Below are 25662 nucleotides of genomic sequence, written 5' to 3'. Positions count from 1 at the left end.
CCGCATGCAAATAAACATGGGCGTGTTTGCCCAATTGAAAGATGGCCACCAAAAGCGTCACTTCCGGTTACATGGGTGTCTCTGGCTATCGTCCAGTCATGCATGACACTTGTGGTCTGGTTCTCACCCCGCCGTAATGTGATCTGTTAGGAACGTGACACGGACATTAGTCCAGATATTCCTTGTACGAAAGAAGGTTTGCGCACAAGTCTAGTAATAATGTAAGAGGCCTGTGATTGTAATCAGAGTGGGAGGCTGGCGGACAGCACAAGAAGGTGTCTTGTAATGAGAGTACTGGTATGTACAGTGTAGATGTAATGTTTGTATTAGATTGTTACATGTTAGCAAGTATTCCGTATTTACTGTGCAATATGGACAGACAGGAAAATACAAAGACTTGCAGACGTGCAAAAAGAAAAGAGTTATGGCTTTTAACCTCTTCCGCATTGCGTTGCAGTTGCCTATGTTAGCAAAAGGGTTAATAAAAAACAGTTTAATCTCTAAGTATTTCCCAAATGAATAGTGTAATGTACAGTGACACGAGGAGTAAATAACATGTTGTCCGAGGCTGCTGAACTGGCTTTGGGCCACTAGACACAGAATATATTTATGTTTCTGACTGTTCCAATGTCTAAAACATCATGCATACAGATGAATGCATTGAGTTGAATTGTTTCCTTTCCTTCATTTCAAACAAGTTCAATCAAATAATAACAAAATGCCGTTTGTTTTCCCCCCCTACTCACAATTTTTTTAAAAATATTTCTTCAAGATACCATGCAGTAGGATGTGTGTTTTCACCTCTTATTGTTTGTTTTTTTGTTTTTTAATTCTTTTTAGTCCAGAAAAATGAGCCCTAAACCAACGTTAACATGGCTGCAGGGTCTCTTCCATTTTGTGACATTTCTGTACTTCAAAGAGACTTGTCAGAAAAGCCCAGGATAAGAGTATTTCTTAAAGTCCCCTTTAGGTCTGCATGGAAAACAGCTCCCTGGTGGGAGCAGAGCAAGTGAGAACAGCAGAGGTTGCCATGTGAACAATCCTTGTTGAAGCTTTTGGTCTGTAAAAAAAAAACCCATAAAACACAGCTAGAAAAAAAATTAGGGTGTGTAATCTGCACTTTGTATTTGAGTGCCTGATTACTTCTCTGTATGTCATGAAGTGTCACTTGAGGTGCCCAATGACGTAGAGGGAACGTTGTAATTATTGCTAATTTTTTACATCGTGTTCCCCTCTCTGTTTTTTGCTGAGGCCAGTTGCGACCACATGAGCGCTGTCGCGGGTGGTCATGTGATTCCGATCCTTCCACCAGTCTTCTGGCCCTTAAACGGGTAAAGTGCTTTCCACTGAGGTCATCCTCAAGTTTGAATCTGCTTCAATTCCCAGTGTAGGGTCGTTGTGACCTTGGGCAAGTCACTTTATCTCACTGTGCCTCACCCCCTCCCCCCCCCCAAAAAAATAGATTGTAAGCTCATCTGGGCAGGGTCTGTCTGTAAAATTCCTATGTGCTGCGTACCCCGCACTATTCTGTAATTGTGAAATGCTTTGAGTGCCATTGAGAGAAAAGCGCCATATGAAATAAAGTTATTATTAAGATAAATCTTTCGTTGGTGGGAACTGCACCTCAAACGTAAATTTGTAGAAAGCTGTGACTTGGCACAAACAATAAGAAAGTTCCAAAGATTAAGGCAGTGAGGTAACCACAGTATCGCACAGGACAGGAGTAATGACTAAAGGAGGCGGATTATAGCTTTGATACACTGACAAATCTGAGTAAACATGTATTTGTACATAAGAAGTTGGAATGTTTTGAATAGTGAAGATGGGAAATAGTGAGATTGTAAGCTCTTTTGGGGGGAGGGAGACTCCTAGCCCCTCTTTACATTTATGTATTTAAGCACTTATTTGTATAAATTGTCCCTGATTATTTTTATATGCCCCTCTTCCTTTCAGATCGCGTTCACTGTGCATTACCGTACCCTGTACTTCATAGAGCCCTCAGGACATTCAGGGTATGTCATTGTTACCCAAAGGTTTAAATCAGGGCTGTCCCCTGAAATCAAATATTGTGTGTTTTTTTTTTATATATATAATATGTATACTGTACTTTGTTTGAACCAGGGGGACTCTCCCAGACCTGAGAAGTAGCACTTGCATATCCAGGGCCCGCCAAGATATGTCATTTTGCACTTTTGCCAGTATTTGTAAGAGAAATTAGATTTTTTTAATGCCATCTTGCAATAGCACAACTTTGTATTGTTTGCCAGTGCCCAGTGGCCATACTGTTTCTCAGAAAGGATTAAATACCTCCGGAGCCAGTAGTCCTCATACTTTGTAGTTCCGCACATCAGTTCGGTAGACACCTTGTTTCTAATAAGGTAAAAAAAAATATATATATATATATTCAAGTATTTTTTTTTTTTTAAAAAGGCACAAATTGCTGCTTTAAAATCTGTTCATAACAATATTATATTTTTGGCTGTAGAGTGCCCGAGGTAAAAGCATATCCTAGTTGCACTGGACGAGAAGATGCTGGTTTTGCAGGAATACACATTAAAACAAATGGGAGTGGAAAAGGGACACGTTTGGTGGATGGTCTGGTAGCTATCGATTTTATAATGGAGAAATGGGAAAAGTTAAAGAGGCGTTTCAAGTGGTACTAAAAAAAACTTGTTTTAATATATACAGCCTTTGATTACCTTTTTATTGAAAACTAATTGCCTCAGCTGCGTGATCGATCAGCAAAGATCCGGCTTCCCAGGCTTTACTAAATGGCTGCCTTTCAGTTTCAATCAACCCTTCAGTCAGTGTAACTTAGCACCTACAATGTTTTCTTATATTACTAAAGTAACATTATCTATTGTTACAGTTTGCAGCTCAAACTGCTGAGAATATTGGCAACAAATTATCACAAACAGGAAAGTGTTACAAAGGTCTTGCACTGCTGGGGAAGTGTTAAAACCTGCTACAGAAATCAAAGGATGATCAGTATATTAAAACTCATTAAGAGTTTAATTTAAAAATACAACATGTAAGTATTATCTAACACTACAGAAGGGATTTATTAAAAAAAAAAAACATGTAGGATATTGCTTGGATAGCTCCTTTAAGACGAGGTCAAGCTCTCAAACAACTACATTTCTGTACAACCTATAATGTTTGTGAATTAGTTTGCAACATTTCTGATACTTTGTGTAGTTTAATATACTGGGTTAACAAATACTGTACATATTACCTGCACTCCTCCTTTTGTGATGTATGCAGCTGGTAAAAGGATTGGCCTTATATTTATGGAAAACAGAACAATTCCTGCGCTCCTGGCAATTGGGCTAAACTATAATAGTGACATGTTTACATTTAGAACCTAAGTCTGTGTAACAGGAGTCATTTGGTTGCATCTTTTGATCAAAACATGATCCAAGCCTGCCAACCTCGTCAAGGTAAACTCTTGTTTGGCAGGCTTGGATCATGTTTAGATCAAAAGATGCAACCAAATGACTCCTTTGTTGCACAGACGTGGGTTCTAAATGTAAAAATGTCACTACAGGCAGTTCTCGGTTATCCAGCGTAATCCATTCTGGAAGTAGCGTTGGATAGTGAAACCGTTGTAAAGCGAGTCCCATGTTAATCAGTGGCGGTGAGCGTTGGATAACGCATTCCGACGTCGAAAACCAGCCCATAGGGTTGCATTGTGAAGCGTTGGATATGCCATTCGTTGTAAAGTGAAACGTTGGATAGCGAGGACTATCTGTAGTATAGTTTAGCCCAGGGGAGTGCAAAGTTTTGAAGCTGCGCCCCCCTGCCTGTTCGCTCTCGTGCCCCCCCTCCCCCTTACTGTATTTGCCAGTGTCAAATGAAGCCGCGGGGGTCACGTGACCTTATTTGCCGCCGCGTTGCCATGCTGACAGGCATGTGACGTCGTGCGTTGCCGTGGCGATGCATCACAGCAACTCTTCTGAATCCCGGTAAGTGAGTTACAGAGACCTCGCGCAGTCCCCCGGCATTTAATTTAAATGCCATGGGGAAGATCCCGGTGCTTCTGCAACCGCCACGCGCCCTCCACTTTGCACACCCCTGGTTTAGCCCAATTGGTAGGAGCGCAGGAATTGTTCTTTGTTTTTAATATACTGGGTTAAAGTCATAAAATATCTTGACTTTGTTTGTTTTGTGTTGCATACTTTTGACAACCTTTTTCTAGATCAGTTGCCACCAATGAGATTTCGTGAAACTATCCCCCAGGCACCATGGCAGTGAGAAGCAGTGCCAACTGGAACCGAGAGGTGGCTGCATTTTTTGCTGGTCCTAAATCCTTTTTATCGAACACCACAGTGGAAAGCTTTTTGGATGAGCTTCTGAAAGATCTTCGGGGTGAAACTATACAAGAGCAAACTAAGGTAGAATAATTCACACGATCATCATATCTGTATATTTAGCACTATGAGACAGGTGTTTGAAGGGTATGTTGATCTACACAAAAAGTGCCGTTAGCACTGTGTGCGGCTGTGTGTTGTAGATTTCATTAAAATCAATAATATCGAATAGTCCTTTGTAATAACTCTCCCGAGTAACATCATCAGAGAGTATGTATTTACATATAAGGCTACCAAAGCTCAAATGGTGTCTCTCAACCCCATTAAATGTAATTATACAAAAAATAATGATGTGGAGCGAAGGTCACCAAATTAAATAAGCAGAAATAAATACATTTCAATTAATCTTTTATAAATTATTCAAATGTAATGCCCCTCTATCAAGCATTAGTAAGACCACACTTAGAATATTTGGGGCACCACTCCATAGAAAAGACATCATGGGACTAGAGAGAGTGCAGAAAAGAGCCACCAAATTAATAAAGGGGATGGACAATCTAATTTATGAGGTGAGGCTAGATAAATTAGATCTGTTTACATTTGAAAAGAGGCATTTAAGAGGGGATATAATAACTTAATACAAATATATTCAGGGACAGTACAAGGAGCTTTCAAAATAACTATTCATCCCAAGGGCAGTATAAAGGACACCGGGTCATACCTTAAGGTTGAAGGAAAGGAGATTTCACCATCAACAAATTAAAGGGTTTTGAAAGGGCAGTTAAAATCTGGAATTCATTACCCATGGAGACTGTGATGGCAGATACAATAGATATCTTCAAAAAAAGGTTGGACATCTTTTTTAAAAGGAAAGGTGTACAGGGATGTACCAAATAAGTATATATGGGAAGGATGTTGATCCAGGGATTAATCTGCCAATATTTGGAGTCAGGAAGGAATTTATGTTCCCCTTATGAGATAGTATTGGGTGATGTTTTCTTTTGTTTTTTTTTGTTTGCCTCCCCCTGGATCAATGTACTTTCAGTACACATATAGGATAAAGTATCTGTCTTCTAAATTTAGCATAGGTTGAACTTGATGGGTGGATGTCTATTTTTCAACCTCATTTACCATGTAACTGTAATCATAGCATAAAAATGTTAGAATGATTACAAGTAGAACATTAGCAAATATAAGTATACCACAAAATACATGCATGACAAATACCATGACAACACATTTAGAGAAACCTCACCATGAAGTCAACATAAATTCCAGATTGACAACCTAGGATGGAGACCACGTTTTGGTTCTGGAATTTGCTAACGAGTCTGAAAGGTTGTGTCCTAAGGTTTCAGCCTGGAATTTATGTTGAATTCATAATGTGTTATTCTTGTTATGGTATTTGTCATGCATGTATTTTGTGGTATACTTACTTTGCTCATTTTCTACTTGTATCCATTCTGGCATTTGTATGCTGTGATTACATTTGAATAATGTATAAACGATTGACATGTCTTTCTGCTTAATTATTTATTTTGGTGGCCGTGGCTCCTTATCATTATTTTTTGTAGATTTAATTAAAGACGCATGCTGGCTGTGTTATTTATTAGAAACCACACAACAGCTTAGTGCATTGTTGAGATATACAGTACTACTATTACAGATTGAAGGTGTTTAGGAGAAACAACTTTTTCATGTTTGTCTTTTTTTTTTCTTAAACCATTATACAAATCTGGATTTTAAACCCTAGTTGCACTCGCTTACACCAGGCTTCCCTATGCTCTGATGGGGAGTATTGGAGCGTGTAGGGCATTGAAAGCCCACACAGAACTCAAACTATGGCGGTAGTAGTTTAATATATTATAGAAGTTTAATCATAAAATCAGGGGTGGTCAAAAATATGAAAAACTTAGGAGTTAGGCCAAAAATGTAGGCCTTGTTTGGGGGGGGTGGCAACACGTTCCAGCCACCCCTCCCCCCTGTCGTATGTGTCACTGTGTGTGTATCTGTGACACACTCGCACATCTCCGCTATCGGCTCTGACTTGCCCCGACCCTCTGCCTCCTGCTCTCCAATCCCCCCCTGCTCTCCTCACTGACACACACACTCTCACATCTTCGCTCTGAGTAGCTGTGCCCCCCATCCGACTAGGTCTGCCCCCAGATCTTGCACGCCCTCCTTCTGCTCTCTTATTTTCCCCCCTAACCCCCCCATCCCCCAACTCCTCACTGAGCTGCGCAGCAGTGACGGCCTGTCAATCAGGTCAGTCATCACTATGCACAGCACAGGGGCTTTTCCATCCCTGATCGTAATATAACTTTGCCTATTTATAACAAAATGAGCACATTCTAATTTCCTGGGTCCCCTTACTATGGTCACTAGATTTGGTTTCTAGAAACTCGCATTGGGCTAAATTCAGCATCTGGAAAGCGTTACTTGCCGTTAGTATAGATCACTATTTAGATATAAAGTGCAGTGGAAGGGATGTGAGGGCTTATATACCATTGTGATAGTACTTAACACTCATGCTGTTTATATTCATACTGAGAAAAAAATCCGATTTTTAGAAATGATGGTTTATTTATTTTATTAATGTAGCCGAAAGTTTTTATTTTTGTTATACTGCTTCCCTGAATAATCAGTGCTTGTTAACAAGATAAATAGGTAATATCATGGTAAATAGGGATCATTATAAGGTTGAAATGTTATTCTATGCATTTGTGTTGAATATCAGAAATGGACTGAGAGAGCAGCAAGTAGAATACTGTATTCACTTTATTTGCATTGTAAGTCTAATTCTGTCTGACAGAGTAGCACAGTTACCGATTTTTGAAGCAGATGACCTCTTCCTTTCCAATCCCAATGTGACCTTGGACAATTCAGTTTATATCCCTGTGCCTCAGGCACCAAAATTAGAGTGTAAGGTCTTGGGGGCAGGGACTAGTTGAGGCTCCGAAACTCTGTGTACAGCTCTGCGTTCATTGTCAGCAGTATACAAGGAAAACATATTCCTATTATTACAAAGTAGCCTTAGCGTATCGTTAGTTTACATTTTACCATTGGTCCATAATAGACTACAGATGTGGAAGCATGCTCTACAAAGAAAGGTAAAGAACATGCAGTGAAAGCATTTAAATAGAAACAAATTATAAATCTTAAATTGATATATTTCTGAATTCTCTATCTCGGGTTTGCCTTTCATTTTTTTTTGTGTGTGTGTGTGTGTGTGTGTTTTTTTAGGTGTTAATGCTGAGTCTCTTCTTGGAGTTTCCTACACTTCTATGTCCAGATGAAAAGACAGGAGCAGATACCACAGAAATTCTAATGAATATTTTAAACCAGATGTCAAATTCGGCCAAATGTATGACTTTAAGGTACCACCTAATGTTAGCAATTGAGACTGTTTTGATTACAACTGACAACTTCAATCTAAACTGCAAAACTGCACAAGATTTTGCATCCCTGTTAATGCACGTTATATCAGATATAAATGACAGCAAGCAAGGAGTAGCCTATAGGCAATTGCGTATCATGGCTTGTGAGTGCCTCCGAGAATTGGAGAACTGTTACCCTGGATTGCTTTCACAGAGACTGGAACAGTTGTACTCTATGCAGCAGCAAGAGGCTACCCCTGCCCATCAATCATACACAATACTCTACAGTGTTGCATTAAAGAATGCAATACAGCTTCTAGCACAGAAAGAAGGACCATCAAATGGTGCGCTTAAGGAAATGTTGACGAGTAATCAAAGCTTTTTATGGAGAGCTACAGAAAACACCAGGGAACTATGGCCTGTCTCTGAACAGTTTCTGTTGCTTCCATCGAATAGTGAAACAAAAGAATTTAAATCTATTTTGGCTCTACTGCTAGAAGACTCATATCTTCTTACATCCGTGTCTCAAAGCACTCTGTTTTGGCAAGTAATTCAAGTTGTGGCTATGGTCCGTACTGTGTCACCAGTGATCTTTAAGTCCCAACTAGTTCGATTGTTTGGTACAATGGACATCTCCCTTTTTCACAGCATACTACAGATGAAAGCCGTTTTTACAGATAGCCTGTTTACTGCAGAAGATGAAAATTTCCTCCTTCAGAGACTTGTGGGCATGACACAGCACCCACTTGTATGTACACCAGTAAAACTGTTTTATCTTGACTCTCTCTTACATTTTCCAGAAAATCGACCCCTTAATTCAAACACAGAAGAGAATTTGCCCGTTCTCCTCACTGTTCAAATGACTGCATCATTGTTTCCTACTATTTTTAATGACTGCAGCACAATGCTTTGCAGACAGAATTTATTAAGCATGGTTTACCTTGAAAATGAAGGATTTGAGTCTGAGCGGGGCATAGGCTTTCTTTTTGAACATCTGATGTCACTTTATAGCATAGTTCATGAGAATGGCAATCGAGAGATTACTGCAACTTTTTTTCGGACAGTATATTTGTTTGTCCGGTATTTTAATTTCTGTGAGAAACACATGGAAAATTTGACGCACAGCCTTCTAGAACTATATAAGCGGGATTGTGCTTTAGCACCATTCTTCATCAGCCTCATTAGTCAGACACAAATGTTACTAGAACTCCACACATGGCCAATCTCGTTATCAAAGGCCTTACAGAAGCTAATAGTGGATCTTCCTATTGATAAACTCGATATGAAATTGCTTGGATGGCACCTTAAGATTCTTTCAAAGGTTGCAGAGGAGAATACAATTCCACAGAAAAGCACAATTCTCTTTCTGGTGCATGTTGCTTTCCATTCTGACATATGTCAAAAAGGCGACTGGAAGGCAGGCAATGCTGTCTTGTCCATTTGCAAGAATATTCTTCAGCACCAGCATCTTGATGCCGTCTTCACATATTTGGCAGATCTCCTGCAGTATCTGGTGCGCCGTTTTGAAGATATTGATATCCAAGACCGTGCCCGATTTTATTACATCCTACTAACAAATCTTTCCAGCGATAAACTCCGCAGAATATTAACCATGGCGCCAGCAGGAGGTCAAACCAAAGCCAGGTCCCTAACATCCATCATGACAGAAAGTGAGCACTTTTCCAACCTCTTGACAATTCAAAACACAGAAAAAACAATAATTCAGTTGTGTCCAATTCTTGAGGATTTGGATGCTTTTCCTTTTTGTCCAGAATCGTCTTCAAATGAAAGTTTAATAGCTGAACATGTTCTTGAAGAATATTATGAGCAGTTCACTGATCGCAATTCTTCCTTGCTTGCTATGAAATACAATTTGGCATTCAAAGGGGATGTTGAGCCGAAGTATCACAGACTGTTTTGTATTGTGCTTCAGTTTGAGACGACAGATTGTAGTTATGAGCCTATAAGTGACATTAATGTTCCATGCCTCTTCATTGATCGAAACCCTCCCATTGTTTCTGTTAATTTAGAGCCTAACGAACCTTATCCATCTGTTTTGTTTGCGACTGCGACATATAGTACTCAGGATGGACTTACACACCACACAAGGCTTGAACCACTGCACATCAGGTTTTCAGATATGTTTGTTCCATTACCATTACCAAGCGCTTGGCCCCGGAATGCCCAATGTCAGCTGTTTGACAAGCTTTGGCAATCCTTCCAGCCTGCGGAATCGAACCAGTGTGAGGAGAGCATATTTTGCTGCGAGATGTCACACAAAGCTCTCCACAGTGTTGTGCTATCTTCTTTTTCCAAGTTTGTAGTGTTAAATAATTCAGACATATACAAAGTTGGTATCTTTTTACCCCCACAATTTCACATATTAATGCATGTTAAGGCTCAAGATGACACTGCCCGCTTTAGCATTAGGACAGATAGCTGGAAAATACTGCCCTATTTAAACTCTCACCTTCTCGATGTCACGTCACAGAAATAGTTATGGCGAGTGGTCAGTATTCAGGAAGCATTTACATTAAATGTTACTATGTACAGATATTTGTTGGCCACTACAAGCATTTCAGAATTGTGAACATGCATGATGGGTTTTTTTTTTTTCTGTAATGGCAACTGTTTTAATTTGACACACTGGTTGTGAAAATAGTTTCAGCAAATATATTTCTATACAGATTTCTAAATTCAGTCTATTTTAAATATTGTAATATTGCAGTGTTTGCTGACGCAATGAGATTCGTCACACAATGAAGATGGACCTGATCTCGCTAGCTGTAGGCATTTAGAAAAAGTGGCTTTCTTTGCTACGGAGATTCAAGATTTTTACTTAGCTGGAGCGATGTGTATACATTTTATCTGTATGTCACCACAACACGAATGATGAGAAAAATAATTTTTGAAGTGCCTGACGTCTTACTTACTCTACATTACAAAATTCCAGTGCTACTGCCCTCTTATAGTCCCATGTTACATAGAGGTAAGTAAATGTTCTCATCTTCCAAGAAAAGTGAATCAATCTCTCCAAAGAACTGAATGTTTTGTTTTTGCTTAAAGCCCACACTGACATTAGGTAAACGGCACATGGACCACGAGTCAGAACAAAATATTAAAAATAAAGGTAGAAGTGAAAACCAGCAAGAAGATATTAGCATGTCTGCTATTTGAAGGATGTTAATAAGGGGTTAGGTGCAATATCGTTACTATTTTTGGACATTCAACCAGAAGTAGTTCATCATCATGGAAGCAAAAATCGGCAAACACTATAATGTTTCTGTCCTAATTAAAAGCTAAATATTTTTTATTTTGTACTTTTTGAGGACGTGTCTTCAAAGTACATAAGTACACAGAGCGGAAGGGCACTAGTCTGTTTTCACAAAGAAAATTATTTATTAGCCAGGGGCACAACGTTTCAGCTGGCATAGCAGCCTTTGTCCTGCCTTATTACTCTCTGTATATTTTGGATTTCGTGCAAAGCAGGAGATCTGACTGGGGGTTAAGAGCACTGGTTTTTTTTGTACCCTTTTTTTAAGCTTTTGAGTACCTTTGTGTATTTTGTTGTTCATTCCAAGCACACAAAACATCAGTTAGCCGTGCATGGCTTCTTGTCCAAGATTATAAAACATATTACATGTAATGTACTTTCAAAGATTTTTTTGGGGCTGTCACCGTGACCACCACAATTTTTAAAACATCCTCCAGTGTACATGCAGCCCAGACCTTTACTACAGCGCTACTTGAAGGAGAAACTTTTTAATGCATTTTAATTCCAGGAACCACAATTTGTGTAGAAATCCGGTTTCTTACCAATACATTTTGCTCAGTAGAATGAAGTCTCGTTATGGAATGCGTATGGGGATGGACTATTGTAAGGGTCTCCCACCATGCTGCTAAGCTGTTCAGCCATTTTTTGTTGATTCAGTAACCACAATGTTGGTAAAACAATATTTAAGTAATAATCCCTGAAGAACAGGGCATTACTGGCCAATAATGCCCTGGCTGGAAGAGTTGAAGGCCCGAGGCAAAGCCGAGGCTAAATGTAGTCTTTTTTTTTCATAAATAATAGATACTTTTGTATAGTTATTTAGATTTTTTTTTAATTAAAATAAAATGGTAAATACATTAAAGCACCTCTATTATACGCATACACTGCCGCCCCCTCTGTGTACGCACACACCTACACTTCAGCTACTCACCTACACCGCAGCCACACACACAAACTGCAGCTACAAAGAAACTGCAGACAGCCACTTACTTTGCAGCTATACAAACATTCTCTCCCTCCCCAATTCAACTGAATCTGTCAGTTCTGTTCACGGAGAGAGGGGGAGGAGTCACTGCCTGCTGCTGCTATCTGGCCAATCCCCTGCCCTGTCTCAGCGCTGTTCGGAAAGCTGATTGGCTGGAAATAAACACATTGCAAGCTGCAAAAATTCTGGGCATTACTGAATGAATAATGCCTGGAATTTTAACCAATCAGAGTGCAGGGATTTCAATAATGCCCGGAATTTTACAGCTTTAGCCTATAATTTTATAATATATATGGGGCATCCTGTTTTTGGAAGTTGAAAGTTACAAATCAGGATGAATAATACTACTACTGTATGTCGGAAGGTTGTAATAAATTCTGAATCTGTTCTAAAAAGCTATGGGTTTAGCTTTATAAAAACATTTCTTTAATGTTTAACCAGGATAGATTTGCGTGATTTTGTAGATTACTGGGATTAGAATAAAGGGCGGCTCTAAACGTTAGATAAAAGATGATATCGTTTTGGTGATCTACAGCTATTCCAGACCTATTGCTTCTTTTCTACAGACCTGTGCAAACCAACCTTATCCTGGCTCAAGCACGCCGTGTGTGAAGCAGTTTTATAGTATTGTGAAGATGCAAAACGCTTGCTGTAAAAGATATTGGGCCATCTTCTAAGCCATCTTCTGGCAAAAGACACCAGCTGGTGCTGCCGGAAGGTTTCTTGTGGCAGGAGACTGCTCAGTAAATATGGCTCATTGTTCCACGCAGCTACTTCTTACCTATTTAAAAAAAAAAAAAAAAAAAAGATGACATACTTGTGTAATATCCTCTAGTCTAGAGGTTTTCTAATCTTGAGAAATATTGCTAAAGATGTTTCTATGCGGAACTTTGAAAAACGATTGCAACTGCAATTTTAACCCAGCTGCGTCTTTTACTGAACTGCAATTTTGTGCATGCTTCGGTCACTCGGTTGAGCAAGAGTTACAAACTGGCCGCTAATGAATGCAAATGTATTGTTCCATGATACTTTATTGGATTTTCAGTTGCTCTTCATTAGTTTGAGTTTCAACAGTTATTTTAAACAGATCTAGAATTATTTTGTGACTTTGAAATAGGACACAGAAGATGCTTCAGGGCAGTAGTACCATTGTATTCTAACGCAAGTTGTTACATGGAACTCAACATTTCTAAGCAACGGGGCATTGGCTTGGTTTCTCCACAATATTCACAATACAGTGAAAGGCGGTATTTCAGTTGTGTCCTATTGTTGATTAATTGAATGTTATTCTGAGCAAAATACAATCAGTAGAACTATATCAATGATTTTGGCTTAAAATGTATCACATTTCTTTCTTTATAAACTAGAATTAAAATGTTTCCCTACTCAACAGTTAGTGTGGACATATGACTAGGACTGATTGCAACAGCAGAAGAGCAATTAGGATGGGGACATCCTCTCCTATTGCTAATCATAGGCCGTGACCATACCAGAAATTGCCGGCACCATCGCACAGGGCTCAAAAACAAAATCAATAAATCCAATTTAAGTTAACATACCAACTACGGCGCGCGCACCGCCTGCAGAGGATTTTGTTATTGGCCGGCGACTGTCGCATCACGTGAGCGGTTCAGCCAATGAGGGTGAACTGCTCATGACCACGCCTCCAAGCCTCCTCTGCCATGTCTCCCCAGTATAATCAAGATGCCACTCGGCGACAGCGCAGGATGACGTCACAGAATAGCGCTGCCGCCCTGCAGCTCTTGGTATAATCACAGCCCTTTGGGCCATGTGAACTCTGCGCAAGTCTTGCAACAGACATTCCAGCAACAAAAGGGTTAACATGGCCTACTGATGTGTATTGTGTTTTCTCCACCTTTAAGCTCCTTTACAATCTCATAATTGGAGTAATGCACACCTCTTTTCAAAGGACCAAGGAAAAGATGAGGGCATGTCCTGCTCATAAAATCCATTTTCAATATGTTGTGAAGGAGTTTTACCTGTGCTGAAACATACTGTATTTGCCTTGATTATAGACCCTCTAATTTTAGAAGCAGCTGGAAATAAAACAGTACACACAATCTGTGTCTTATTCTCTCTGTGGGTTTGAGCTTCCTGCCACAAGCAACATGGCTGCTTCAGGCCCCCAAGGTGGAGCTCCCTCAGTTGTACCCTCCTACATCCGACTGCTGATGCTGATGGCTCACGAAGTGTGTGGGGCCTGACTAAAAGCGACGGTACTTTTCAACTTAACTTTATTTAAAACAAAAACATTGCCTTGTAATCGGGCAAAACCAGCTGTTGCAGCTGGTCATGTGATTCCCTTTCTCTGCAGGGGCTTCTGGGTGTTGTATCTCTTCGTATAGTATTTACAGATAGATGAATTACAAATCCCATAAGGACTTGTGTAATATGACATCACACAGGGATCAACTAATCTGTAGAGGTTTCGTGCCCACACCCCTTCCTCCCACATAGCTGCAGCAAGATATAATCTGATCTGCTTTTGGTTAGAATTCACATTAAATACAGTGTAAGATTAAAATACACCAGCTATTGTAAAGTGAAGTTAGTCAAATGTCATATACAGATATTCAGTGTACACACACACATCCAGAGAAACACACACACACACACACACACGATAAAAATATATTTGAATGTAATATATGCCTGGGTAGCAGATACACAGCAGCTCACGTGGGAATACCCCCCCTTTTCTCCCCCAACAATGCTGGCATTTAGAAATGAAGGACTCGTTCCCACTGCACACGGCTGCGCGCCCTACGGTGTGCGCGGCGCGAACAAGATGCGGCCCTCTATGTGCCGGCCCCAGTCACTGCCTGCAGTTGCAGAAAGCACGATGCGCGACCACCTTTGCCAAAACAGAAGAAATGTGTTTTAGCGCAGCGGCCGAGTGCTGGCTATGTCACAGCGGCGGTTCAGCCAATGAGGGCAAACCAGCCACGTGATGTCATGGCAGCGCCCCCGCCAAAAAATCTTGTATTTGCTCCCCCCTGCCGCGCATCCATTGCGACCCTAGGACTGCAAATTGCGGTTTAAACTGGCGTATTGGCTGCTTGGCGCTCCGATGCGTGGACACATATATGTAAACATGGCTGCGCGATGCCATGACAACAGGACGCTAAGTGACGTCACGATGCCTCAAATTGCCATGGCCAACTTAACACCGCATGACGTCACATAGCATCCCGAAGTTATGCTGCGCAGCCATGTTTACGGAAGTTGCAGCGTGAGAAGCAGTAGAATGCCAGGAGATGCCGCATCCCGCTGCCGGTAAGACTCGTGAGGGGGGTATGTGTGATATATATATATATATATATAATTAAAAGAAGAAAAATAAGCGCATCAAAATTAAATTATCAACACAATATATGTGATATGTAACACAATATACAATCCTGGAGGATGTGCTACCAGTGACTACCTGTCCCTATCTTCAATGCTGCCAATTAGGTCCACGGCCCCACCACCGCCGAGATAGGAAAATGGTGAAGATGACCTAGGCGCAAATGGGAAGAAACAGAAAAGTGAGGGAATCAAAATTAATCCACACTAAATTTGAAAAACAATGAGGCACTTTAGTTGATAGGGATCTCTGAACAGATGAACTTGTCACTGTATCCAATTGGAGCTGTTTAAAAATATAGCTGCATTCGTTGAACCTGTTGATTAAAGCTGCAGTTCAGTCTTTTTTTTTTTTTATTTATTTTTTTACTTTAATAGTTACATGTGTGCAATCTCTAATTACCTAAAGAACTGTATAGCTGCCAGTCAATTCGTTCTCCATGTATTGATAGGCGAAATTTGGTGACATAATTAGAGCTGGCATATGTTTTTCTTCTGCTTCTGTCTCTCAGTGGAAGCTCATGAATATTCATGAGCACTCCTGCACTGACATGTGCGAGAGGGAGGGCAGGGCTGACAAAGGAGTGTGCCAGGGCTTGTGACAGGACATGAAGGGGCAGTGCCTTAGCAAATGCTTGTTAAAATAGAATACAAGAAAATTGGTCTTTCAAAGTTGTTTTTTTAAAAACAGAAAATGCTAAAAGTATTTTTTCTTACTACAGAACTGATTTATTAAAAAAAACACATGCAGGATATTGACTGAACTGCAGCTTTAATTCACTATCAAATAGATTTTGGACAAGTGACAAGTTTATCTGTTCAGAGATCCCTATCAACTAAAGTGCCTCATTGTTTTTCAAATTTAGTGTGATTAATCCCATTTATTTAAATGGGGCTATAGAATATTAAAGCATGGGGGCATTACAACATTGAGCCAGAGACACGACACAAAGAATGAAAATAATCTCACATATTTGATACAGCCTCGTGAATAGCAATTTAGTTTGACTTGTATGTATATCTTTATTTATATAGCGCCGTTAATGTACATAGCGCTTCACAGCAGTGATACACGTGACATAAATAACAAATACAAATAACACAATGGGAAGAAGTGCTTCAGACAAAAGTAACTACGAAAAGAGTCCCTATCCCGAAGAGCTTACAATCTAATTGTTAAGTAGGAAGAACGTACAAAGACAGTAGGTAGGTGTTCTGGTAAGTGCATCTGCTAGGGGTCAAGGTATGAGGTGTTAGAATCAGCCACTGTATATGGGAGATACTCTTAATCCCTTCTGTGTAGTGTCTCTTTGGCTCAATGTTGTAAACCCACTTCCCCATGCGTTTGTATCTTACAGCTCTATTTAAATAAATAGGATGAATTTACAAAATGCACATAAGAACTGGTGGGGGGGGGGGGGAGAGAAGCAATCAAACATTTAGTGTTAGAATGGACAATCTTTAAGCAACTTTTCATAAAGTATTACATAAGCAAACATGTTTTATGGACTACATTTCTCATTGGGGTTCACCATTATGTATTAGTGCGAGTGATAAAACATTCTAGAGACCTTGCTTTACTAAATGTCCTTTGCGCACAAGTCAGTTGAAGATTGTAAACCAACATGATTTATTGCACTTAGATCAGCACAGTAGTTGTATGTCGGTTGCTAAAATGTACAATATATTACCCCTTCTGTATTCCCCACATTTCATAAACTTAAGAGATTTGTGTTAGTAAAAGGTCAAATGCTAAGCACTAGTGCCTTAGTAAAGAGAAAGGCGAGCATGGTTGGTTCATAAAGGCAAGAAACACAATTGTGCAATAGGCTCTGTACAGTATTCATTAAAAATCATAACAAGCCACGACACATTGCAAATAAACCCCATTTTCTTTCAAGGCTGACAACCCCTCAAACGCCTAATGTGGGTTAGAAAGAGGAACCGGTTGATACCCTTCCATTTAGGGTTGTCTGTCTCCCATGGGGAAACTCCACTCCCAGCACCAGATTTAGGGGATACCCGCATATATTCCAAAAGGCCATATACCACTTAAAATGTACTAGTGTCATGTGTAGAAAGCATATATTTTTAATTTGTCAGTCCCCTGAAGTTAGGCTCCGCACATGATGGAAGTGCAATTTGTTGATTAAGTAATTTATCGATAATGGTAATTTCTGCATCTCTCTTCTCAATGTTCTCAAAAGGAGTCCAGGACATATCATGTTGAAGCTTGTAAGCAGCAAGAAATTCATGTGGGCAGCTTGAACCCCACTCCTAAGGTAAGAAAGGGGAAAATAAAAATAAAAAATTAGTCCTAATAACTCTTCATTGTTAAAATATGTGAATGTGCATCAAATAGAAACCTGAATGCAAAAGTACAGAAAGGAAGGGCACTTTAGGAATGTAAAGAATCATGGGAAGATGGGGGGAAATCCCAAAACATGATGCGTAGGTTAAATATGAATTGTCAATCCCTGGGAATACTAATGGGGTGTGGGGGAAGTACTAAAGTAACATCATCCGAGATCAGACTCCAAAAGACTGTTCATGGTCCCAAGGTTCAACAAAGTATCCGGCCGCTCCTCTTACCGTGCACCCCAAAACTGGAACAGTCTACCGGAGACTCATAACCACCACCAATTTAAATTCTTTCAAAACTAAAACCGTCACATTTTAATCTGGTCTGTAACTGCTACATACATCTATAATATATATCATCTCTAACAGTACATGCAATGTCTTGTATATAATGTATACCATGTTCACTTATGTAACTATGTATTTGTAACCATGTATTATTTGTCATCTTAACTCTTTGCCCAGGACATACATTGAGAGTTCTCTCTCGTTTTCAAGTATTACTTCCTGGTAAAACATTTTATAAATAAAATAATTAATCTAGTTAATATGCAGAACCAGGGTATGGCTCCTGTAATTAAATTAGGCTGCGGCCATAGTGCAGGCGCGCGTGACGGAGCGCAAGGAGGGGTGCGCGCCTTTCGCCTGAGCGATCTGTAGACTCATAACTTGCGCGATGGGGAGGCGTGACGGTGACGTTACCAGGCTGGTTTGTCCCGATTGGCTCAAACGTGGGCGTGATGCATCCGTCTCAAGAAAAATCGCATTTTTTGTCTGCTCAAAATCCTGCCACGCCGTCGCACAGCGTGGCCAGACTGGTGCACTTGCATGCATTTGTTCGTGCCGCACGCACCGTCACCTGCACTATATCCAATGCCTTAGAGTTGTTTATAGTCCGTACTATTAAAGGGTTTCCACATTAACCACCTCTTCGCCCAACAAAGAATTTTAAGAACAAAGAGTAAGTTACAAATGAAGTACACGCTTGTCCAGGTTAGTTACCATCAGAAAATTTAAATGTTTGAAGAAGCTCTTTGAAGCTTTCTCCGAAAAAGAAAGAAACAGTAACTTAGCATTACAGTGGATACCCAAAACCATTTCATGATAAGGATAGAGTGGACACAACGGCATTGATATGCTCACCTCTGGAGAGAGAATGGAGAAATACCGCTGTCCACTTTCCCGTTTATAGAGGTAATAAATATTTCCTGGTTTCTTTACAACATTGCAGGCTGCGTGATGCAAGTCCGCATCTCTTTTGGCTTCCTCCAATACCTATAAACATTGAAGATCATTACTATGGAGAACACATCCCATGCTTAGGGAACTGATGTGAAATCAGACTCACAATGGCCTACCGGATACTTGGAGAAATCCCCTTTGGGCCCCAGCATCAAATGGTACTTCAAGATCCAGACTGGGCAAGCCAACTGAAATCCTAGCTAAATTCAGGAGACTGGCTAAATCTTCCATGGTAGTCTGCGTCTAGAATATATTAAAAAGTGGTGCACCTTTGTCCACGCAGGCCGTTATAATACTTCAATGGAGCTTTCCATTCGATAGCGCCAGATTGATGCAGTCGCACTTTATAGAATAAAAGTTTGTTTAACCAATAATTCAGTTAGTAAGTGGTCTCCGTGATTAACTACATGCAGATCAACAGCAATTAAATTATATAATGAATATCACCAAGCAAAGAGAGAAGAGACTTCTGGTCCACACCAGGACACAACTTTTATTACTGCTGTGCACCATTGAGCAATTTAATGATACAGGCAGTCCTCGGTTATCCGACGCAATGCGTTACTCAAAATGGCGTTGGATAGCGAAACGTCTTAAAGCGAAACACATTTTTCCATAGGAACACTGTTTAAATGAAAGGTTCTGTTCCTGAAGGCATTTTTAATGCTAAAATACACAAAATATGTTATGCAGGCAATAAGATACGCAGCACACACAAATTATATAGTGTATATACTGTATTATATATATATAATATAACATAAAATATAATATAATATATTATATAGTATAATATAATATATATATTATATACACAAACAGCTTTGCAGAGCGTTGGACAAGCCATTTTGGCGTTGTAAAAATGAACATAGGTATGCATTGCATAGCGTTGGATAAGCCATTCGTTGTAAAGCGAAGCGTTGTAAACTGAGGACTGCCTGTATGTCCGAGTGTGGCTGATGTGTGATCAGTGTATGTATGACAGACAGTTTGCGCTACAATAATGATTATATGTATGAGTATGTATATGTGCATGTGCACATGTCCAAAAGCCCTATTGTAACTTTTTGTCGTATGTTGGCCCTCTACAATCTGTTTCTCCCTGTGGGCCTTCAATACCTCAGTACGACAGGGTGTCTGCAAAAAATGTCTTCATTGGCTATCATGCACCACCCCAAACACATCTGTCTGTCCGCCCCTATGGCAGAAAAAGCTGGAACTCTGAATATGTTGTTTTCTCTCGTAGAACAGGCACTGCAATGCATTATTTTACTGTCTAGTAGCAGTGCAACAGCTCACAAAATATATTTGCATTATGACGTCTGTTCTGTTGAATCTACAATATATGCAATGGCTGTATAAATGCAACAGGAATAATGAGAACCAAGTCACAGGTTACTTGTCATCAAATGTATTGCTGAACATGAACATTCTTACAAACCATGTCTTACAAACAATTCAGATGTAAAATGTCAGACGGTTAAAAAAAAATAAAAAATGTTTTAAATGGTTTGGTACCATTTACAAAATCATGAAATGCTTACCTGTCTTGCTTGCTCTTGTAACCAACGAATTTGTTCAGCTATAACCGTTAGTCTGTTACATGCATTGGCTCTGATAAATTCATCAGCCTGTGGGGGGGAAAAAGGGACCCTTTCAAATTATTGGCAATAAGGAAAAAGGGGAGGCATTAAATACATTATTTGCCACTGTATTTACCAAGGAGGAGTCAATTGCAATAGGAGGAAGCCCCAACCTCTATCAGTGGTTTTCAATCTTTTTTTTTTCTCTGTGGCACCCCTAACAGTGCTTAGTTGCTGAGGCACCCCTACAACAGGCTAGGGGCACAGGAAACACAGGACAGAGACACTGACAGGAGACAGACAGTCAGATGGGAGTCAGAGGGTGAAGAAAATATATCTCTGAAGATTTTGTTTAGGAATGTCATGATATCATGAGGTATTATGTATTTTAATCCATGTGGTGCTTCAGGGGTTAAAAATGTACAGCTTGGGTTTAAAGATTGCATATATTGGGTTGTGACATCTCCAGGGTTGTCATGGGTGGGTGTTGCGCTTCAAACAAAACTTAATTGGGGGGTCTGTCATGGATAGCCCACTAAAAGTGACACGTGGGGTTTGGGGGGGGGGGGGGTGGTAGACATTGAGCAGATACTGGTCTGTTGGCTTCAAAGAAAGATACATGTTTGTGAGTGATTGCTGGTACATTGCAGAGAGGGGTGACCCACGGCTTATGCCCTCCATTGAGTGACATTATTAGCTTTTCTAATCTTTTTGTTATTAAAAACGTACCTGAGGAACTTTTTAGGGTTGCTCTTACTTTCTATTGCAATCCTGACTGCGGACTTCACATTTAATACAATAGTCTTCACTTTGTTTTCTTACCTTTTGTACCCGTTGCGCCAGTTCCACAAGGTTATTGGGATCGCCTATCCTATTTGTGTGATAGGTGTTGACTAGCTGGACCCCTGAGGGCTTTGAACTGCTTTCCACAAGAGTCACTGAAAATCAGAAGACCAACAACAAAAAAGGCCACATTTAACATGCAGAACTCTTGTAATAACTAAGAAAATGTAACCTGTTTTTTTTTTTAGTTTGTATCACAACACACAGTAGCAGTTACTATTGTTACATAACATGCAGAAATATAGGGATTCCAATATCCTGATGACAAGTTAGTAAAGCGACTGGCCTCAATGTACATAAGTGACCCACAAGTGTGTATCGAAGACGTTTTAGTCAGCCTTTCCCATTCATTCAGAAAAAAAATTATCAATGTGTATTACGCGGGAATTAAATAGAACTGTGTCAACTCATGTATTATCCACTGGCATTAAGAATTACAAGATTTGGGTAGGTTTCCTCCTTGAGAAGGAGTGGCTCAGTGAGTAAAAGACACTGACTGGCACTGAGTTAGCAGGGGAACCTGGTTCAATTCCTGGTGTCGGCTCCTTGTGACCTTGGGCAAGTCACTTTATCTCCTTGTGCCTCAGGCACCAAAAAACATAGATTGTAAGCTCCATGGGGCAGGGACTGTGTCTGCAAAATGTCTCTGTAAAGCGCTACGTAAAACTAGCAGCGCTACACAAGAACATGATTATTATTATTTCACACTGGTACAAGACAATGTAACAGATAAAAGTAGAAATGTTCTCCAGCACTCAAAAAAGAGGCAAATACACTAAATGTAGTGAATTAAGGAAATGTATTCACTTGGTTGCAGGCAAAACAGAAAAACACGGGGAAGATAATCATAGAAAACACAGGTACATAATACAGGGTGAATCAGAACACAAAAGCTTCTTTAACATCTGAAATGGAAGGTCTTGAAAGTGGTTCATCCACCAAATAGAATAATAGCTTTCTACAAATAATGTTTTTAATTATTAATATTTATAATAAAAAAAAGAATCCCAACTGCACTGATACATTTCAAAAAGCAGCCAATGAAAAGCCACCTCTAAAATTAGCAATGGCTACGACTATTGCCTTGAATAATAATGGCCCTTAATAAAATGTTTATATTGTATTCCACATTATTCATTTGTGTGTGTGAAATAAGTAAACAGAGGGTTTCATTGGATATTGTGCCCTGAGGTGGTTTACTAGTTAGTACTTACAGGTTTCTCCACAGATCAGTTTTGGCAACCTTACATAAATATCCATAATGTTATGCAAGCTTCATCCACGTTACCTAACCTGCTACATTATGTACTAGACTTGTCTTCCCTTTTTATGCGAATATTTCATTTTGTTTCTATTATTCACCGATCTTCTTTTCACAGCTGCAGTTAGTACACGGAGTACTCATGCATGATCTAATACCTTATATCATGTTTGTTTGACATATCTGTTACATTGCATGTTCTCAATTAAATGTATTTCATCTTTTTATATATTGGACACATGTTAACCATGTCGTGAGCATCAAAGTTTTATCATTTACAAGGTAAATATGTGCAGTTGTATAAACACTTAGGCCTCGGCGGCACGGAGCGGGCGGGCGCGCTAACGCTGGCCACTCTGAAACACATTGAGGCAATGTGTGTGGCCAGCGTGAGCAAGCGCCTGCACATGCTCGCGCTTAGATGCTTGCAGAGCAAGCAAATTTGATTTTCGCGCTCGCAAGAACGTCACGTGAGCGGTTCGCCTCAGCACCGTGACATCATGCCGAATCGCCTGGCCGAGCAGGGCGCAGCTCATGAGCGCCAGCTCCCTGCTTGGCCACAGCCTAAGGCGTGTAAAATAGAGCGTGCTGGTGCGTGTACAGCGTTGCGCATGCATGTGGCGCGCGTTTCGTTTATATATTGTAAGTGGTGGCGTTGTAAGGGGGTGTGGCTAAAGACATCACAGCGATAGCAACGCTGATTGGCTTGGCAGCGTCATGTGGTGCGGCAGCAGCGCAAAAATATAAATTTTCATATATTTGCTGTGATCAGCCGCGCCACCACTCACTGCCGTGCGCGCGGCTGAAGTATAAAACGCCAGGCCTGGACACAGCCAATTCTAATTGACGCGCGCACGGTAGCGCACTATATTACACGCCTAAGGTGTAGCATTAGGCATTATATTTCTTAATAATGTTTAGCCCACTATATAAGTTATAGATACGCTATAGCGCCCAACACCATGACAGATTGTGAGAGCTGAGCTTCCTTGGGTAAAATAAACAGAATGTATAACGTATATATTATATACACACTCTAATAGAATAAATACACATGTTTGGGAAGGGCCTATATACTTGTTATCTGCCATACACCAGTAAGGGGTTCCCAGCAGATTACCGGAGCACAGTTACCTGCACTGACAGCTTCTTTTCGGGTGTTGTCCATGTTGTCGGGTTCCTGCTCCAGCATCACACATTGACTGCTGTGCACTCGCAGGGGCTGATGAACATTTGGCAAGTTACACAAGGACTGCAGCGCTTCCTGCCAGGGGAACGTGACGCTCAGGCAGCCATCTTTGGTTAGGGCAAAAACCATGAAGACAGCGACAATTTACTAGCTGCACCAGATCAAATACGAATGACTAAAATACACTTCACGAACATTTAATAACATCTATCTACACAATGCACTTCATTTGTTTTTACACACATTGTTTTGTGCAATTTAACTGGAATTACTGTATCAATGTACACTTCGCCTAATCACTTCCGTGTCAGGGTTGCCTGCAACGCATTAAATTAGCAATCCGAGGCCCCACTAGCAGCGAATGGGTCAACAAAGACCATATGCCAGAATCAAAAATGGCCTCGAGTGCGTCACAACGGGAGTTCCAGTTATTGCATAAATTGCTGTCTATGGTGGAATCACGTGATCAGTGAGGGTACTGCTGCAGCGACTGTGAAGTACTGTACAAAAGTGAGTCGGCCCCCGTGGGAGGCGTACACTAGAAGCCTGGAGCCGGAGGAGGAGACGCTTGGATCAGGAGTCGGAGAAGTAGAGAATAGGGCTGACTACTCCCCCCCCCCCCTTTTTCCCAACCCTCCTGATTTAGGTTCAAATTTTCTTTTTTACAAGTTTGATTATCATTTTCTATATGTATATCATTTGTACAACTGTGTTTACGAATATGAAAATATGTAATGATACATGTCAAGAACTTAAATTGTGTATTATAATAAAAAAATTACAAAAATAGGGAGGGAGGGACATATATATATATACATACATACATACACACGGTATGTATTATATAAGGTTAATGGGAGAGCAGGAAGGTGAAATATGCCTGGAATTATAATTAATATATGTCCTGGTTAAAACTGCGTACAAATTGTATTTAATTTTTTTAAGCCAACAAAGCAAAACCTGTCATTAGTATTTAATCTGTCTCGTAAAAATAATAAACAAGAGATATGTAAGTGAGCATTGTTATAATTTAAAGATAAATATATATTCCATATACCAGCGCTTATCTTCATTGCTATATACCAGCACTTACCTGAATGCACTCCTACTTTCTCTGTACGTTCTTCCTACCAATTAGATTGTAAGCTCTTCAGAGCAGGGACGCCTTTTCCTAAATGCTACTTTTATGTCTGAAACATTTCTCCCATGATCTGTAATTTATATTATTTGTTAGGCTACACTTATAGTGCCGGCGACAGTGACGTCAGGCTGCGGTTGCTGGAAAAATCAAATGGAGATGACTTCCAGCGATCGCGACCAAGCCGTCGTGTCGCGCTTACTATAAGCGCACGCAACGGCGGCAATGCATTTGTTTTGACGTCGCTGTCGACGGCACTATAAGCGCAGCCTTATATATATGATTGTCACATGTATTAGTGCTGTGAAGCGCTATGTACATTAATGGCGCTATATAAATAAAGAAATACATATACATACATTATGAGAAACCCCATGCTAATACATGCTAATGTACAGATATCATCTCACTGATTTTCAGTCCATCTTGCTGATTTTTAGCATCAATAGTATCATAGGCTGGGATTCCTCGGGCCTCGGTGTGCGGTATCACACCCTGATCCGCCGGTAACTGCCATTCAAGGCAATGGCAGGTAGTGCCGAATTGGGGTGAGATCTAACATTGCAGCTTTATTAATCTGTCCTATAGACCAGGGGTTTGAGCGAGGTCTCTTTCCATAGTACTCCGACCAGGGGCATGCAAACTTTTTTTTGCTGTGCCCCTCTCCGTTCTGAGCCCTCACTCCTTACCTCGCACGGTGTCATTTGACGCGTGTGACATCACGTCACAT

General features: G+C 40.3%; 2 protein-coding genes across 8 annotated transcripts; one reads left to right on the top strand and one right to left on the bottom strand.

Moving 5' to 3' along the window:
- The first annotated feature begins 54 nt into the window (after positions 1-54).
- Positions 55-20455, top strand: AP5B1 (adaptor related protein complex 5 subunit beta 1). Of its 6 annotated transcripts, none has more exons than XM_075605115.1 (8): positions 55-297; positions 1954-2012; positions 2870-3031; positions 4204-4394; positions 7554-10676; positions 13998-14183; positions 17523-17597; positions 18908-20455. In XM_075605115.1, exons 4-5 carry the CDS (start codon positions 4245-4247, stop codon positions 10182-10184), a joined length of 2781 nt encoding a protein of 926 aa, XP_075461230.1. In that variant the 5' UTR covers positions 55-297; positions 1954-2012; positions 2870-3031; positions 4204-4244; the 3' UTR covers positions 10185-10676; positions 13998-14183; positions 17523-17597; positions 18908-20455. The 6 variants fall into 6 exon arrangements, with proteins under 6 accessions (XP_075461230.1, XP_075461226.1, XP_075461229.1 ...); XM_075605111.1 differs by having other exon boundaries at positions 4199-4394; XM_075605114.1 differs by lacking the exon at positions 2870-3031.
- C6H1orf50 (chromosome 6 C1orf50 homolog) lies at positions 92-23938 on the bottom strand. 2 transcript variants are annotated; one of them, XM_075605117.1, is made up of 8 exons: positions 23740-23938; positions 21324-21439; positions 20463-20549; positions 18820-18951; positions 15395-17592; positions 12529-12727; positions 2308-2370; positions 92-143 (listed from the first exon to the last, which is right to left on the bottom strand). In XM_075605117.1, the coding sequence occupies exons 1-5, from the start codon at positions 23921-23923 to the stop codon at positions 17407-17409; spliced, it is 705 nt and encodes a 234-aa protein (XP_075461232.1). In that variant the 5' UTR covers positions 23924-23938; the 3' UTR covers positions 92-143; positions 2308-2370; positions 12529-12727; positions 15395-17406. The 2 variants fall into 2 exon arrangements, with proteins under 2 accessions (XP_075461232.1, XP_075461231.1); XM_075605116.1 differs by having other exon boundaries at positions 12529-17592.
- Between the last annotated feature and the right edge of the window lie 1724 nt (positions 23939-25662).

The sequence above is a fragment of the Ascaphus truei genome, chromosome 6 (assembly GCF_040206685.1).
Source record: "Ascaphus truei isolate aAscTru1 chromosome 6, aAscTru1.hap1, whole genome shotgun sequence".
NCBI lineage: Eukaryota > Metazoa > Chordata > Amphibia > Anura > Ascaphidae > Ascaphus > Ascaphus truei.
The sequence above is the reverse complement of the archived record's forward strand: the minus strand, read 5'-3'. Positions and strand labels throughout refer to the sequence as shown.

Excerpts from the sequence above, each read along its gene's own strand:
- C6H1orf50 (XM_075605116.1), bottom strand. The coding sequence starts at position 23,923 with ATGGTTTTTGCCCTAACCAAAGATGGCTGCCTGAGCGTCACGTTCCCC. Across the intron at positions 21,440-23,739 it reads AAAAGAAGCTGTCAGTGCAG|TGACTCTTGTGGAAAGCAGT; the intron begins GTAACTGTGCTC and ends TCTGATTTTCAG. Across the intron at positions 18,952-20,462 it reads TACAAGAGCAAGCAAGACAG|GTATTGGAGGAAGCCAAAAG; the intron begins GTAAGCATTTCA and ends CAATGTTTATAG.
- AP5B1 (XM_075605114.1), top strand. The coding sequence starts at position 4,245 with ATGGCAGTGAGAAGCAGTGCCAACTGGAACCGAGAGGTGGCTGCATTT. Across the intron at positions 4,395-7,553 it reads CTATACAAGAGCAAACTAAG|GTGTTAATGCTGAGTCTCTT; the intron begins GTAGAATAATTC and ends GTGTTTTTTTAG.